The 14,092-nt window shown below is 35.4% G+C and overlaps 1 protein-coding gene across 1 annotated transcript; it reads left to right on the top strand.

Moving 5' to 3' along the window:
* Positions 1-643: 643 nt before the first annotated feature.
* Positions 644-13,976, top strand: LOC105974350 (ARM repeat superfamily protein). The gene is made up of 29 exons (XM_012999432.2): positions 644-1,200; positions 2,186-2,383; positions 2,507-2,688; positions 3,042-3,195; positions 3,326-3,547; positions 3,813-4,026; positions 4,132-4,277; positions 4,359-4,540; positions 4,623-4,769; positions 4,848-4,896; positions 5,862-6,050; positions 6,584-6,763; positions 6,895-7,037; positions 7,225-7,351; positions 7,883-8,032; positions 8,135-8,203; positions 8,567-8,703; positions 8,899-9,016; positions 9,989-10,123; positions 10,216-10,406; positions 10,546-10,693; positions 10,834-10,971; positions 11,065-11,151; positions 11,233-11,592; positions 11,810-11,869; positions 12,725-12,753; positions 13,189-13,316; positions 13,536-13,609; positions 13,765-13,976. Exons 1-28 carry the CDS (start codon positions 1,090-1,092, stop codon positions 13,601-13,603), a joined length of 4,062 nt encoding a protein of 1,353 aa, XP_012854886.1. The 5' UTR covers positions 644-1,089; the 3' UTR covers positions 13,604-13,609; positions 13,765-13,976.
* Positions 13,977-14,092: the final 116 nt, after the last annotated feature.

Here is a 14,092-nt window from a genome sequence, read left to right as displayed (position 1 = left end):
TCTATTAGTTTTTCCGTCAAACTTAACCGCGTGTGTCAAACTTCAAGGGGGTTATCTACAAAAATGAAAAAGAATATAAAAGCACAAGGGGGTCATCTGCAAAAACTTGTAACCACAGGGGTTTAAGTGCTATATACCCTTTTATAATTATCGTACCAAACACGCCCTTGCAGCAGAAAATAAGTAATTTCCGGGTATGCCCTTCAAATTTTCATTTAACCGCCTCTGACATTTAGGCTGTGTTTGATAGGATTAAGCACTGAATGCTGAATGCTGAATATATATCTGAATAGCTAAGAGTTGTGTCTGAGTACTGAATATTAAACTATTAAGCTCGTTTGTTAGCTGATGATCTGTAATGTCTGAATAATGTGATTTTACTTTTGTAACCTTGATGAAATGCTAAAATATTTTGTTAATTAAATTATGTGCCACGTATATGTATATATATTAATAAAAAAAAAATTTTGCATGATTAACTTAATTACTAAACTATAAAAATTTAGTGGACATCAAACACGTGTATTAAATTTCAAGTATTTAACATAATTATAATATAATTTGAAATATAAATGCTGAACAAATAAAAAAAATAAAGTAACGTTCTCAAATAAAATAGCTACAAGTAACAAAATAGTTTGAAGATTTGAAATTTTGAAATAATTTGAAGATTTTTGGTTGAAGGAGAAAATTTACCGTCCAAGTGGAATAAACAAGGGTGATTGCTTGGAATATATGAGTATTTTTTTTAAGGATATATATGTCCAAATATCATTCAGATCATGGGCTTATTCGATCAGCACCAATTTTTGAATTGAATGGTTAAGAGCCATTTGGACTCGTTCAGAAATCATCAACAAACTCCCTGAATCATTAAGCTGCTTACCGAATCAGCAATTTGCCCATTAAGCGGCTCAATAAGTGCAATCAAACGGAGCCTTAGTATTCATTGCTCAAGCGGGAATCTTCACTCTCAGAAACAGACCCCTCCCTCAGTACTCTCTCTCTCTCTCTCTTCTCTCTCTCACACACACACACAGCGAAAAGGTGCACACAGTACCACTACCACACCGAAGGCGTACTGAAAAAATGGCGGAGGCAGTGACGGAGGTGCCCGAGAAAGTGGTTGCGCGAATCGGCAAACAACTCGCCGCCTACAAAACGTGCCCAAATAAAAGCATTATCGTCAAATTACTCAAAGTAAACAGAACTTGAAATAAATTCACTGCTAGTATAATAACTATACGTAATTGGGTTTTGATTTCTTCTTTCCGTTTCTTTTTACTAAGTTTTTTTTCCCCAATTTGTTGTTTCTTTGCTTGTTTTTTACCGTTTGTATAGATAGTTAGTTCTATCGATTTTACTTCACTGTTTCTTCTACTTTAGTTTTCTTTGTTTTGCCACACCTGCGCCTTGAAATCCTGAAAAATTCGCACTCACAGATACCTGAAGAAAAAAATAAGAAAATCGAAAAGATTGTTTACTGTGCTTTACTGGGGTTTATTGATTCAAATCTTCGTGATTTTTTTACATTACACGTTGGTGTATTGATTGAACAAGGGTTTACAAAATTGATAAGTATTCATGACCTATATTTTTTTTGGTTGTGCACAAGTAGTGCATGTGTGTTTATTTTGAGATGCTTATTGTGCCGTGCAGTTGCTATCTGTGCTCATGATCGTGTAGTGTTTGTACAAACCCCTGCGAGTGGACTCTTCAAGTTTATTTTCATGTGGTTTTAGTTGTAAATGGTACTGCTATTGTAGATCTGAACTGTGGTAATTTGAATGTTAACGTACTTTTTTGACACATGCACGAACATGTAAGAAGCTGGCAACTGTGTAGATTGGTTTTACTCTAACTTAGGAATATAAATATAGTAATATTATATATACTACTGGGTTTTGGGTTGCCATTGTTACCACAGGCGGACAAAGCATATGATGCTTGTATACTGCATGCTGATGCAATAATCTTAAATTAAGGATTGTAGAAGGTCACTTTTAGTGTGTGTATTCCTTCAGTTCATTTGATTTTCCCCTTAAACTCTGTTTTAATCCAATTAATAGAGTACTTAATCGAACACTTCTACTCTATGGCTGCTTATTTGGCTAATTATGTGAGATTACGTAAGTTTCTGTAGCTTTTTGCTATGTGGTAATAAGTTGTAATATGTTTAATGCAGCAAGCCGCTAGTGCTTTTGGAAAGTTACAACAGTCAAAATCATTAGAAGTTTCAGTCAAGCCACTGAGTGATTCTCTGGTTATGCATGGCCTACTTGATCATAAAGATAAAGATGTTAGGCATCTTGTTGGCAGATGTCTCTGCGAAGTTTTAAGGGTCCTCGCACCAAATCCTGATTTTAGCGATGCTGTTTCCAGGGTATATGCAATATTGTTTCACGTTTTTGCATATACTTTTGTTGCATGGTGATTAATACTCTCGGATGACGTATAACCTTCTTACTGGATTGTCCATATTCGGTTCATTCTATCTTTTTAACAGGACATTTTTAGATTTCTCTTAAGCATGTTTGGGGAGCTTGTTGACACTGAACACACATATTTCTCGGAGAGGGCCAAAATGTTGGAGACAGTTGCTAAACTGCGGTTTTATTTGGTAATGCTAGACACTGGATGTGAAGATTTGATTTTCAAAATGTTTAAAGTCTTCTTCAGTGTTGTGAGGTTTGCTTTTCCTCTACCATTCTTCCCTCTGTCTTTACCTTTTTTTTAATGTTCCAATTGTGCCTATTTTCTGACTTTGAATATAAACTATTTGACATACTTCGATTCACCATAATTATCTGATTCCTGACATTAAAATAAGAAGGAAACGCAAATCTTATAAATTAAATATTTATAGGAGGGGCACCATGCATTTTTTGGAAATTTCTGGAAATTATGAGCGGGCAATAATTTATCTCATCGTCTCTATCATATTATCCTATATTGTTTTAGTGAATCTCATTATTCAACTCTCTCCAGGACGATGAAATAACTTGGAAAAGTTTTTGTTGCCATCTTTATTTTACTTGTAGGGAAAATCATCCTCAAAGTTTGATTAACTCAATGTCATCAATAATAGTAAGCATTTTGGAGGAGAAAGTAGAAGCAGATTCTGATCCTCGTGAAAAGAATACATGTCAGTCACTCTTAGATGTGATTTTTCAGAACATCATCAAGGAGAAGAAGGTAGGTTTTAAAACGCGACGAGCATATAATTTTCTGCAGTACAAATTGATATCATGGCTGCTCTGCACATTGCTTTTTCCTCATACTCCAGTAATTTATACTATGTTTTTCTTTCTCTTGTGCTCTTCAGGATGCAGCACCTGATTCTTTCCGACTCGCAGAATCTGTCATAAAACATTTTGGTGAAAAGATGGAGCACAGTATATCCCAGTTCTTGACTTCATGCATATTGAATAGAGATGCTGTTGACAGTGTCATTAAAGAATCTTATCATGAGATTATAGTTGAAATATACAGAATTGCTCCTCAGTTGCTTCTTTCTGTCATACCTTGTCTGACCCATGAATTATTGGTATGTAATCTCCTAAGTGCTCATTCTGTCATAAAAATGCTGTATTCTTGTTAACTAGATGAATTTCATAATTTACGAACTTCGTCCCACTTTTTCATGATTGCAAGCTCGAAAACGAGTCTTGGAGTGGCATTTTGCCTTTTACATTCTGTTCTTATTGTCATTCTTCAGTTCATAGCCATTTTTTGTATTTCATTTCTATTATCTTGTAGTTATTTCTATTTTGGCTACACGTGGTGCGTGAAAAGTTAAATGCAAATTGCAGACTGATCAAGTTGATGTCCGAATAAAAGCTCTTAACTTAATTAGAAAGCTCATAGCATCTGGGCCGCATCTTGTACTGGAATATCCCAATCTCTTCATCGAGTTGCTGAATAGATTCTCTGACAAGTCAGCTGAAGTGAGACTTGCTGCTCTTTCATGCGCTAAAACTCTCTACATGACTAATCCGTCGGGGAAAGAATCACTTAAAACTCTCTGTAAGCTGTCAGAATGGCAGTTATATTGCTGCATCAAATATATTTCAGCTTAACTTTTTCGAACTCTGATTTTTGATTTATTTGTGTGATCTGTGAGGTGAGCAGCTGCCATTCAGGATCGACTATTAGATAATGATGATAAAGTGAGGATTGGAGCAATCAATGTGGTGTGTGAACTATCTAAGATTAACTTAAACCTAACATCCTCAGATTTAATAACTCAAGCTGCCAAAAGACTTCGTGATAAGAAGGTTAACTTTCTTCAAGGGTATTCATCTCTTTGATTTTATTTTTATCCTTATGACCTATGAAATTTCACTTCATATATCTAGGTTTTAGTCAGACGTAAAGCTTTGGAAAAGTTGATAGAGCTATACCAGGAATATTGCACAAGGCGTGCAGAGCGGAACACGTTGCGGCGTACAGAGGGAAACACTTTGCTCAATGAACATATTGAAGAGATTCCTTGCGAGGTATTGATGCTTTGTTATGAGAAAGACTGTCAGGAGTTCAGGTATGCTATACATATCAAGATAAGCTAATCAATTTAAACCTTTCCATGGAAATGTGATACTATGGTTTTGCTTGACTTCCAGGCCTCAAAGCCTGGATCTTGTGCTAGCTGATTTGTTCCCTTTTTCTCTTTCAATAGAGGAAAAAATAAGTCATTGGATATTTATGTTTTCACTCTTCAAGCCACCTCATCTGAAGGCACTGAGAACAATTCTATCGATAAAACGAAGGTGTCTTATCAATCTGCTGATTTGCTTTATTTCAAGTTATTAACCATTCATTTTAAAACTGTTCAATTTTTCTTTCAGGCTACGAGATGGGCTTAATGATTACTTGGATCTCTGGAGTATATCCGAGGTATAGCAATTAGCATAAATTTCAGCAGCAGTGATTTTCCTGTACTTCTTTCCTGGATTTGCTTCTATTTTTTCCAAAGGGAAACAGCTAGGCTTTACTGATTGAAGCTATTGGCCTCACTAGATTTGTCATGTGTAGAAAAATCCTCTGCAGCTCTTCAAAATTCAAATAGAGAATTATCAGTGAAAATATCTAAAATGTATTCCCCAGCCCAAATATTCAGGGCCTCAGGCTGAGGTTTGGTCATATTTGTCCACTCAATGTAGGTCATGCATAACCTGTTCCAACAAGTTATGTTCTCTGGAGTTTCCACCAATATTATCCTCATTGATGTAGGCTGTAGCCTCGCGTTCCCCCATCAACCTACTCCTATACTGCTATATTGTTAACATGCAATCGGAGATTGAATAATTATAGCCCTAGGGGAAACCTGTTCTGACAAAATGATACAATATCACTGACTTCTTTAACAATTTGGAGTTTTGAGTTACATTTAAGGTGGATTTAGAGTTTATACTGGCAATGATAGTAGAACCATCATTTTCTTTCTGTTTCACCACATTTATGCTGATTGTGTGGTGATGTGGATCTTTATCTGTCCGGGGGTCGGAGAACAGGAAGAAAATTGGCTGTGGTGTCCCTTTTGTGGCTTGAAATCTTCATGATTCAAGGTGCTCGGGGTTATCGTTGTCTTTTTTTTGGCTTTATTTCTGCCACTTATGATGTCATTGACATATTCTCAGTAATTGTTTTAGAGCGCCTGATGGAAATTTTGGAGGTATTTTGTATAGTTACTCTATATACTCCCTTAACAGGCAGGAAAATCCGATCTCTTGGTTTATTTTTGTTCATGCAGTGAGTCCGCTGTTGTTGATTATTGTCAGTTATAAGATGCTTGCATAGGACTATTAATAGGTGTTCTCATTTGAAACATCAAACATTTGTACTTGTTTATTGTCTTGCAGGATAGCTGTTGTGTAGAAGCAGAAAGGAAGATGGAGGCATTGGTTGCAAAAATGGCTTCATGCTTTCCTGATCCTGCCAAAGCCAAAGATTGTTTTCAGAAACTTAAAGAACTGAAAGATAATGGAGTACATAGTGTCTTACAGCAGATGTTAAGAAAAGGGACTATACTTGATTCTGAGGCCACAAAGGTATTCAAGACCTATCTGAATTATGTAAATGTTGCTATGTCATCTTCCCTAAATTCTTAGAATGTAGCATCGTATAAACTCCCATCTCCCTTTTTCTGTTGTATCTGTGTGTGTTATTGTGCACGCATAAATGTTTCCTATGTTTTTCCGAAGTTATGATTTGGTAACTATAGACTCACTACTACTGCTATCATCAATCAGTACAGGATGTCGAGGGCCATTATTTGCTTGTTCTTCAAACATAGTACACAAGTCAATAACTATTGTAGTTCGCATATAACTTATAACAACTTGCTAATAGTATCTGCTTTGATATTGTGGATATCATCACATCTCTTTCAGTTTATCTAGGCAAACGAATAATTTGGTTTGTCTCATCTTTGACTCCTCGGGGAACTGTTACTTTAGCTGCTGCATCGTTAAAACATTGTATAAGAAAATACATTATTTGAAATCATGTGCTCTATCTTTTTCTTTTTCTCTTTTTGGAACAACTTAAAAATATCTAATTTGCTTTAAAATCCTTTTTCAAGGGCGTATACTTCAGAGAACTGGGGGACCGGAAAGCACTTTCAGAGTTCTTGCTTCTACTTTCCAAAAAGTGCTCTCTCAATATTTTTGGCTCCGAGCCTGTCAACTATATTTTAAATTGTCTTTCTGGTGATAAAGCTGAAAAAAAGCACCTAAAGAATTATCAGGTGCAGCTTCTTTTGGTAAGACATTCTTCTCATTCTTGATTTGCACTTTACTAGTGTTCTGCCGACGTTATCAAGGCATATCTCCTTCACCTCTCTAGATTTTCCTTTTCATTCACAAAGCTCATGTTCTTTGATTTCTTACCTAGACCATTATCAGTGCATTCCCCTCACTGCTTAGAGGTTCAGAGAAGCAGTTCCAGCTTCTGTTACTTGAAAGAGAGATTTTTTTTAATGACCAACTGGTTGAGATGTTAGCTAAAGAGGGATATCATCTATCTATTAAACTCAGGTAAGTCGTTTAAGTCAATTTGCTGCTTTAAACACTTGTTTTTGGAGCATGGATTTTGAAGAGAATTAATGTATATCAACATGTTATTATAAAAAAAATTCATGCAAAGGATTTTTGTTTTTCATTTTATGCATGCTGCCCCTTACTGCAATTAGTTAAGGTAATTTTATGATCTTTGTAAATGCAGTGATATATACTCTTCCTTGGAGGAAATATGTTTAGAAGGAACTCGTAGGCAAGCTAAACTTGCTGTCTCTGCAATTGCTACATTAGCTAGTTCATCAGAGCAGCACATATACTCGAAACTCTGCAAGGTCAATTATCTATTCCTTCTCTCCAGCTGATAAGTGTTACTTATCACTTTCATAATATTTGGTAGCTCTACATTATTCAATGTAATGGTTTACATACAATTGAAAAAGCGTAATTTACAATTTGTTATCATTTTGTAGGTTTAGGTTTTTCTTGTATTTTTTTTCTTCCTTTGGCTATGCAATTGAAGACTTCCTAGTTTTCGTCAATGTTATTATCTTGGTCAATAACTTGTTCACTAACATCATATTATCTTGGTTAAGTGGTATTATGATTTGCTTCACTTGCAAGTTGCTCGAGTATTTATATGATTTTGTTAGCAAATGACAATTAAGTGCAAAATGAGTGGATTGAAAGAACAGCACTTGAAGATGTAGAAGGGCGACATAAAGTTATTACTAACCGTAGCTTAACATTTGATACTTGTATTTAGTTATCTTATGCGGTTCTCAAGTCAGATATTCTTTATGAAGCTTGAGCCTCCTCTTATCATTGAACTGAATGTTCATCTTTGTTTTCCTGTTTGTAACCAGACGCTAGTGGATTCTCTATGCAATGGAGAGAATGTTCCTACAGTGTTGCAGTCCTTAGGCTGCATGGCACAACATTCTGTTTCAACATTTGAAGCCCAAGAAAAAGTGATTGCACATTATATTTTTGAGGAAATATTTCAACAAAATGATGTAATTTTCTACTATATTTATCATTCTTTTCTCTCCTTTATCCCTGACCTTGAAGAGAGGAATCCTGTTGACTATTTTACTTCGGGTTCTCTCTGTGATTAGGTACCTGCTTCAAAGGATCTTGATATTTTTGATGAGGCTTCAAATTGTTGCAGTTCTTGTAAATTAAAGGTAAGCATGTTTCTTTAGAGTTCCGAGTGAAGTACAAAATACTTAAGCTAGTTGATCAACTCTATCCATTCTTTCGTGTGTATTAGAATAGGAAGCAAGACCTTAAGCTTGCATTGTTGTGGGGCTATAGTTCTGCACACACGATAGTTGATGTTCACGGGCTATGGTTTCTAATTGCGAGAGTCAGTGTTCTGACGCTATATGCTATAGCTTTATCAAAGCTTAACAATGGCACCTTATCTATCAGATTATTTAAGTGAATTTTGTGTTTTTTCTACTATCAGATCATTATTATGTCTTTTTCCCTCTGTTCTGTTTATAGGCAAATTGAATATCTCAGTTAGTTCGCTAAATGTTCTACAGATTTTTGGGCTAAAAGCACTTGTCAGGAGCTTTTTGCCACATAAACACACATCTCTTAATCGACCAATCAGTTCTTTGCTGGGTGTTATTCTGCAGATGCTACAACAGTGTGCATTGTCTGCTGGCAGCATCACATGGTGAGGATATTCAAAGTAGCTAATGAGTTGTACCTTGCATTTTTTTTGTCTTTTGTAAAATTTCATAACTTCCAAGTCTTAGAATGGGATCCTTCCAGGTAGAAACTACTAATAAGCTCATCTAACAGCAATTGTCTTTCCATCTGCATTATCTTTGTGTTTTGAATGAAGCATTACCTTTTTTTTGGTTTTCAGCGAAAACGATGATGCCTTCATCCGATTAGCTGCTGCCAGGTCTGTCCTTCGGCTTTCGAGGAAATGGGATTTGCATATTTCGCCAGAGATATTTCGGTTAACAATATTAGTGGCTAAGGTTAGTACACCTTTGAGGTCAACACATATCCCACTTAATATTATTGCCCAGGTGATGATATTGGATTAAGAAGACTCCTTTGCTGCCACAATGTTAATCAAATAGCCTAAATGTAAAAAATGGCTGGATATATAAAGGAAAGGGTTATTGTTCTTACTCATATTAGGTGTTAGGATAGTTTTCGCCTCTCTTTCTGGTTGAAGGCAACATATGTTTTATCTTTCAATTTACAAATACAGTTCCCATTTAGTTCAGTACTCCAATTCATACTAAGAACTCTCACTCTAACTTCTTGGAAAAACAAAAGCGACTAAATCTTATTTTACCTTGATTTTTAGATGTTAATTCACTAATGGCTACCTAACTGACACTCCCATCAGTTCTTTTTATCTATTTCACGTTCTTCAGTTTCTTTTTTCCCCGTCCCTTTTCAAACTCTTCTGTTTACCTAAGGTAAACTTGTTCTTAAACTCAAGACTCTATGGTGGACTCTTTAGAGACTGTAGTCTAAAGAATATTTCCTTTAATGTTCTTGTTTGCGTTCATAGAGTCGTACTGGATCTGCAGGAAATAGTTACTCCAAGCTTATATCAGAAGTCCTGGTCCTAGGTGCCCGTTTTTCTGAATTTCTCTGGTATTTGGGTAGAGTTCATATTTGCAGCTGATGAACAATCCAACAAAGTGCAGGGACAACCTATTGTGTTTTACCAAAATTGAAAATACAAACCCATTATTTTACCTGTAGTGTTGTTCATACTGTCTTGTCAAAAAAAAAAACAGAAGAAAGATGTTGTTCACACTGTGCCTATGCGGGCTTTTCCAGGAGTAGTAGGTTATTTGTTTGAATTCCTGAAAAACCTTGCACTGGATATCCATTATAATCTATTTTCTTATTTCATGTATACTCATAGTAGGTTCTTAAAACCAGTGATGTTTCAGTAACCAACTTTGGGTATCTTTAACTGCTTCCAGGAAAATTCTCCTGACATACGCAGATCATTTGCTCAAAAAATAAACAAGTTGTTAAAAAATCATGCTGTGCCTGGTAGATATGCATGTGCCTTCTCATTTGTTGCTTTAGACCCTCTCGAAGATTTGCGCAGCGATGTGAGTTCATGTTGTTTGAAGTTTTGTCATTTTGTTTATTTTGAGTTTCCTACTGGACTATATATGTGGCTTTTGTGGTACAATATTTTCAGGCGTTAAAATATTTGGAAGAATTTGTTCGGGAATATAGTAAAGGAGTTCAAATACAGGAAATCACAACAATGCAAGGAGCAGCTAATCACCCTCTATACCTAGTTGTGTTTTTGATCCATGTTCTTGCACATGACCCTAATTTCCCTGCCCCCGACTGTCGAGATGAAAAGACATATGCTCAGTTTTTGAGGTAGTGTTTGCTTCTCTCTTGGTGGTTTAGTCATCTTTCGTATTTGATGGACAATTAGGCTTAGTTGTAATGATTAAATATTATCCGAAAGTTCTTATATTTCTTACTTCCTAATTTCCTATAATCTTTCTTTGGGCAGTCCACTCTTCGTCACTGTGCAGGCATTAGTGAATGAACATTTAGTTCAAAGCGACGTGACTCTTAACTCTAATGCTTCATTGTACTTGCGAAGTATTTTTAGTGCAATCAAGAAGGCGGAGGATGCTATTGATGATCAGATGACTCCTGTAAGTACTCAGCATTGTTTAATTAATGTATTTTGCTCAGCATTTCACAAAACAGGCACTCTTATAGACACTAATGGCACAGTTTTGTTCGCATGCCAACTCTTAATTTTTTTTTTCCTTTCATGTTTGCTGCCCTGCAGAAGCTGCATCTTTTAGCAGAAGTGGGAATTTGCATCTTAAATTCTCTGAATACCAATAATACGGGTTTCCCACACGCTCCTGGATTAATTCTGCTTCCATCGTCACTCTATAAAATTGGTCCTTCCAAAATGAGAGAGGCAAGTTCTCGAGCTGATATTTTCCTTGCTGCAGGTAGAAATCTGTTCTCCTCTCTCTTTTGCCATTATGATGATCTGTTATTTTCTTAACAGGCTAATGCTTACCCTCTGATTGGTAGTAGAGCAGATGTGAAGTTTACTAAAAAAATGATATCTTGGCTCAAAACTGAGGTTTCTGTGGTGCGTATAAACTTACTAATTTCCGGATGTTCATTTATCATCATATTCTGAATATTACTGTTAACCGTTTTCATTTTTTAGAATGGCAGCACTCGCACTAATATACAACCAAGTGGCTCTAGAAACAACAGGTCAAGTTCTAAATCCAGTAATCCAGATGATTTCCTTATGAACAAAAATAAAGACCAGGTTGTTGAGGCTTCCAATTGCGACTTTGAGACTAGAGGACGACATAACACGTTTTCTGCTGAAAATAAGCATGAAAGAGATCCTTGTAGAAATTTGAGATCTAAGCCCACATTCCCTTGCAACTCTGCAACAACAAAACCTTCATTGTCTCAAAAGAATGTCACCGTAAGTTGTTCGAGGGAAGAAGATACAGTTAATGAATCCGGCACAAATTGTACTGAACCATCCAAATCGTCAAGAGCTGGCGACCAAGTGAGTTACTTTACCTCCAAGATGATTGTAGGTTCATGATGAAAATGTTTTTAAATTTCGTTTGTTCTCTGTTATTGTTCTTCCTCTAATGAATTTTATTTGTTGTAGATTATACATAATCTCAATGGCAATGATGAAACATTAGTTGGCAAGCATATTTAACTGTATTAATCCCTATCTAAAAATTAATTCCTGTCATCTAAATGCCATTTTCCAGGTTATCCACGAGACTGAGGAGGTTGATATCCTAAGCTTGGACAGTGAGATGTGTGAAACTGTGAGTAATTATTTCCTCCTAAATGAAATAGAATGATAGGATTTTAAAATCTTGAATTGTTCCTTCTGAACCAATATTAGTCCGATTCATCTTTACTTAGCTTTGATGTCAAATTATCATGGTAGTAGGGATGACGGTAATCATTAACTATGATATTGTCATTTTAGGTATTCGCAGTTCTATCTGAAAATATATTTATTTGTTTTATTTTCCCTTTTTTATGATCAAAGCTATTGACTTGGATTATGAATGCCCCAAATGTAGGTCTTCTCGCTTAGCATGCAGGATAGGGATATTTTGATTCTCAATTTAATTTGTTATTAGGTCCTTCTAGTTATTCATAGTGCAAGTATCTCTGCTTACCTGAAAGAAGACGATCATTCTAGGTGCCTCGGTATTGTAGCAGCAAAAAAAAAAAAAAAAAAAAGTAGAACGAGTGTAAATGAACTCTATGTAAACCATATTTTCAATGTTGGGAAAATGATAATGTATGTTACTTATGAAGCTCTACCACCGAATTATGGAGGCGAGCACACATCTCTACCGACACATCGGGGATTCTATAATTTGATTTGTTACCCTTTTCATCTAACAGTCATGATATAGCAATGCACAAAACAAATACTGCTCTTACTTCCTCATTATTGTAGTATTGCTTTTATGATTTTTATGTATAGTGGGGGTTTCACACTTCATTTGAATCACTAGCATCTTTTGAAGAGACTATTCTCCCATGTTTTATAATTGACGTCACATTGTTTCTACAGAGAGCCACTTTTGCATGCTTTTGTGAATTTTGAAGTTCTTTACTTTTTGGTTATAATGAGTTTGCTTAACAAGAACTAAATGTCACAGGATTTGGATGATCTCCAAGCACAACGTTGGTAAGGCCTTGTAACTCTTGAAACTTTCTTGCATGATAATGTGATTTCGTATTCTTTCATTTTCTATTTCAGTTAATTTTATTCTTCATGACGTACCATTTCCCCATCATTTTGTTTTAAATCATAAATTCCTCCTGAACTGGATAACTTACATCCAGAGGGGAATAAAAGATACGAAGGAAAATATGTAATTATTGCCTTGAACAGACTCATCATCCTCCCTTTTATTTTGCTATTTATGGAATGAGAAATAAAGAACAAGTAAATTAGTTTTAACATATTATTGTCTACTTTATATTGAGCTCGTGAATATCACTGAAATTTAATGCGCAAGAATTGGGGATGTGTAGAGTACCTTCTTTGACCTCATTTAGTAATTTTTCCATCTCTATCCAGTTTTGCTGTGGTCGGACATTTAATATGGAATTTTTGCAGTGATTACGGCGGCGGGTCTTCTGCTAACGATGAAGATAAGCTTCTTGATGCACAAGGATTTGATTCGATACAGGAGAACTTGCCAAGAAAAAGAAATAAAAGCGTCAGAAAGGCTTCTTCTCAGGCTGGTAAAATTATATTTCTATGCTTAATCTGATTCACACTAGATTATTCTGTTCTGTCTTGTATAATATGTTTATTAGTGATAGCTTTTTAGAATGTCGAAATGTAATTTTCGTCTCTCCTAATATATAAGGTTTGCAAGTGTTAAGAACACAGTTTGTTGCGAAATTTCAAAATGAGTGGAGTTCTTGTCCTCTAAACATTCATTCAATGTTTGGTTGCAGTGAAAAGAAGCAAGAGATGTGAAGATGCTGCTATTGGGTCATTGACATCTGAAGTCATTGATACATGAGGAGTTGTAAGTGTCATTGTTTTCCAATTCACCCATCTCTCCTCCTAATAATATTAATAAATAATTTTGTCATGTTTGAGTTTTTTAATCTTCAATGCACTTAATTTTGACTGTTACTGAAACTGGACTTATTCTTTTTTTCATCTCTCTCCATTTTCCAGATACAAAAAGGAGGAATTGGATGTATATAAAGGTTATTTCAGGTAGTCTGTCTGTAAATTATTAAAACAAGCCACTGCTGTTTGGAGATATGTTCAAACTTAACTACCCTCAAAATGTTTTGAGCAGTCAAAATGCTCAACTTATGATATGTGAATATGTCGACAACTTATATGGTTTAATATCTCAACTTATATATGGTTGAATATCTCTATTTCTGCGACTTAATATTTATTATACTCAATTTTCACACTTACACATATTCATGCTGACGCACACCATATTCACACTTTTGATGCATATACATATACATAGATACACACACTTCAA

Source organism: Erythranthe guttata, chromosome 3 (assembly GCF_056151865.1).
Source record: "Erythranthe guttata isolate IM_541 chromosome 3, IM_541, whole genome shotgun sequence".
NCBI classification, from domain to species: domain Eukaryota; kingdom Viridiplantae; phylum Streptophyta; class Magnoliopsida; order Lamiales; family Phrymaceae; genus Erythranthe; species Erythranthe guttata.
This window is presented reverse-complemented; position numbering and strand designations above follow the sequence as displayed.

Coding starts and splice junctions, on each gene's coding strand:
- LOC105974350 (XM_012999432.2), top strand. CDS start 1,090: ATGGCGGAGGCAGTGACGGAGGTGCCCGAGAAAGTGGTTGCGCGAATC. Junction 2,384..2,506: donor TTAGCGATGCTGTTTCCAGG/GTATATGCAATA, acceptor TCTTTTTAACAG/GACATTTTTAGATTTCTCTT. Junction 10,124..10,215: donor TCGAAGATTTGCGCAGCGAT/GTGAGTTCATGT, acceptor CAATATTTTCAG/GCGTTAAAATATTTGGAAGA.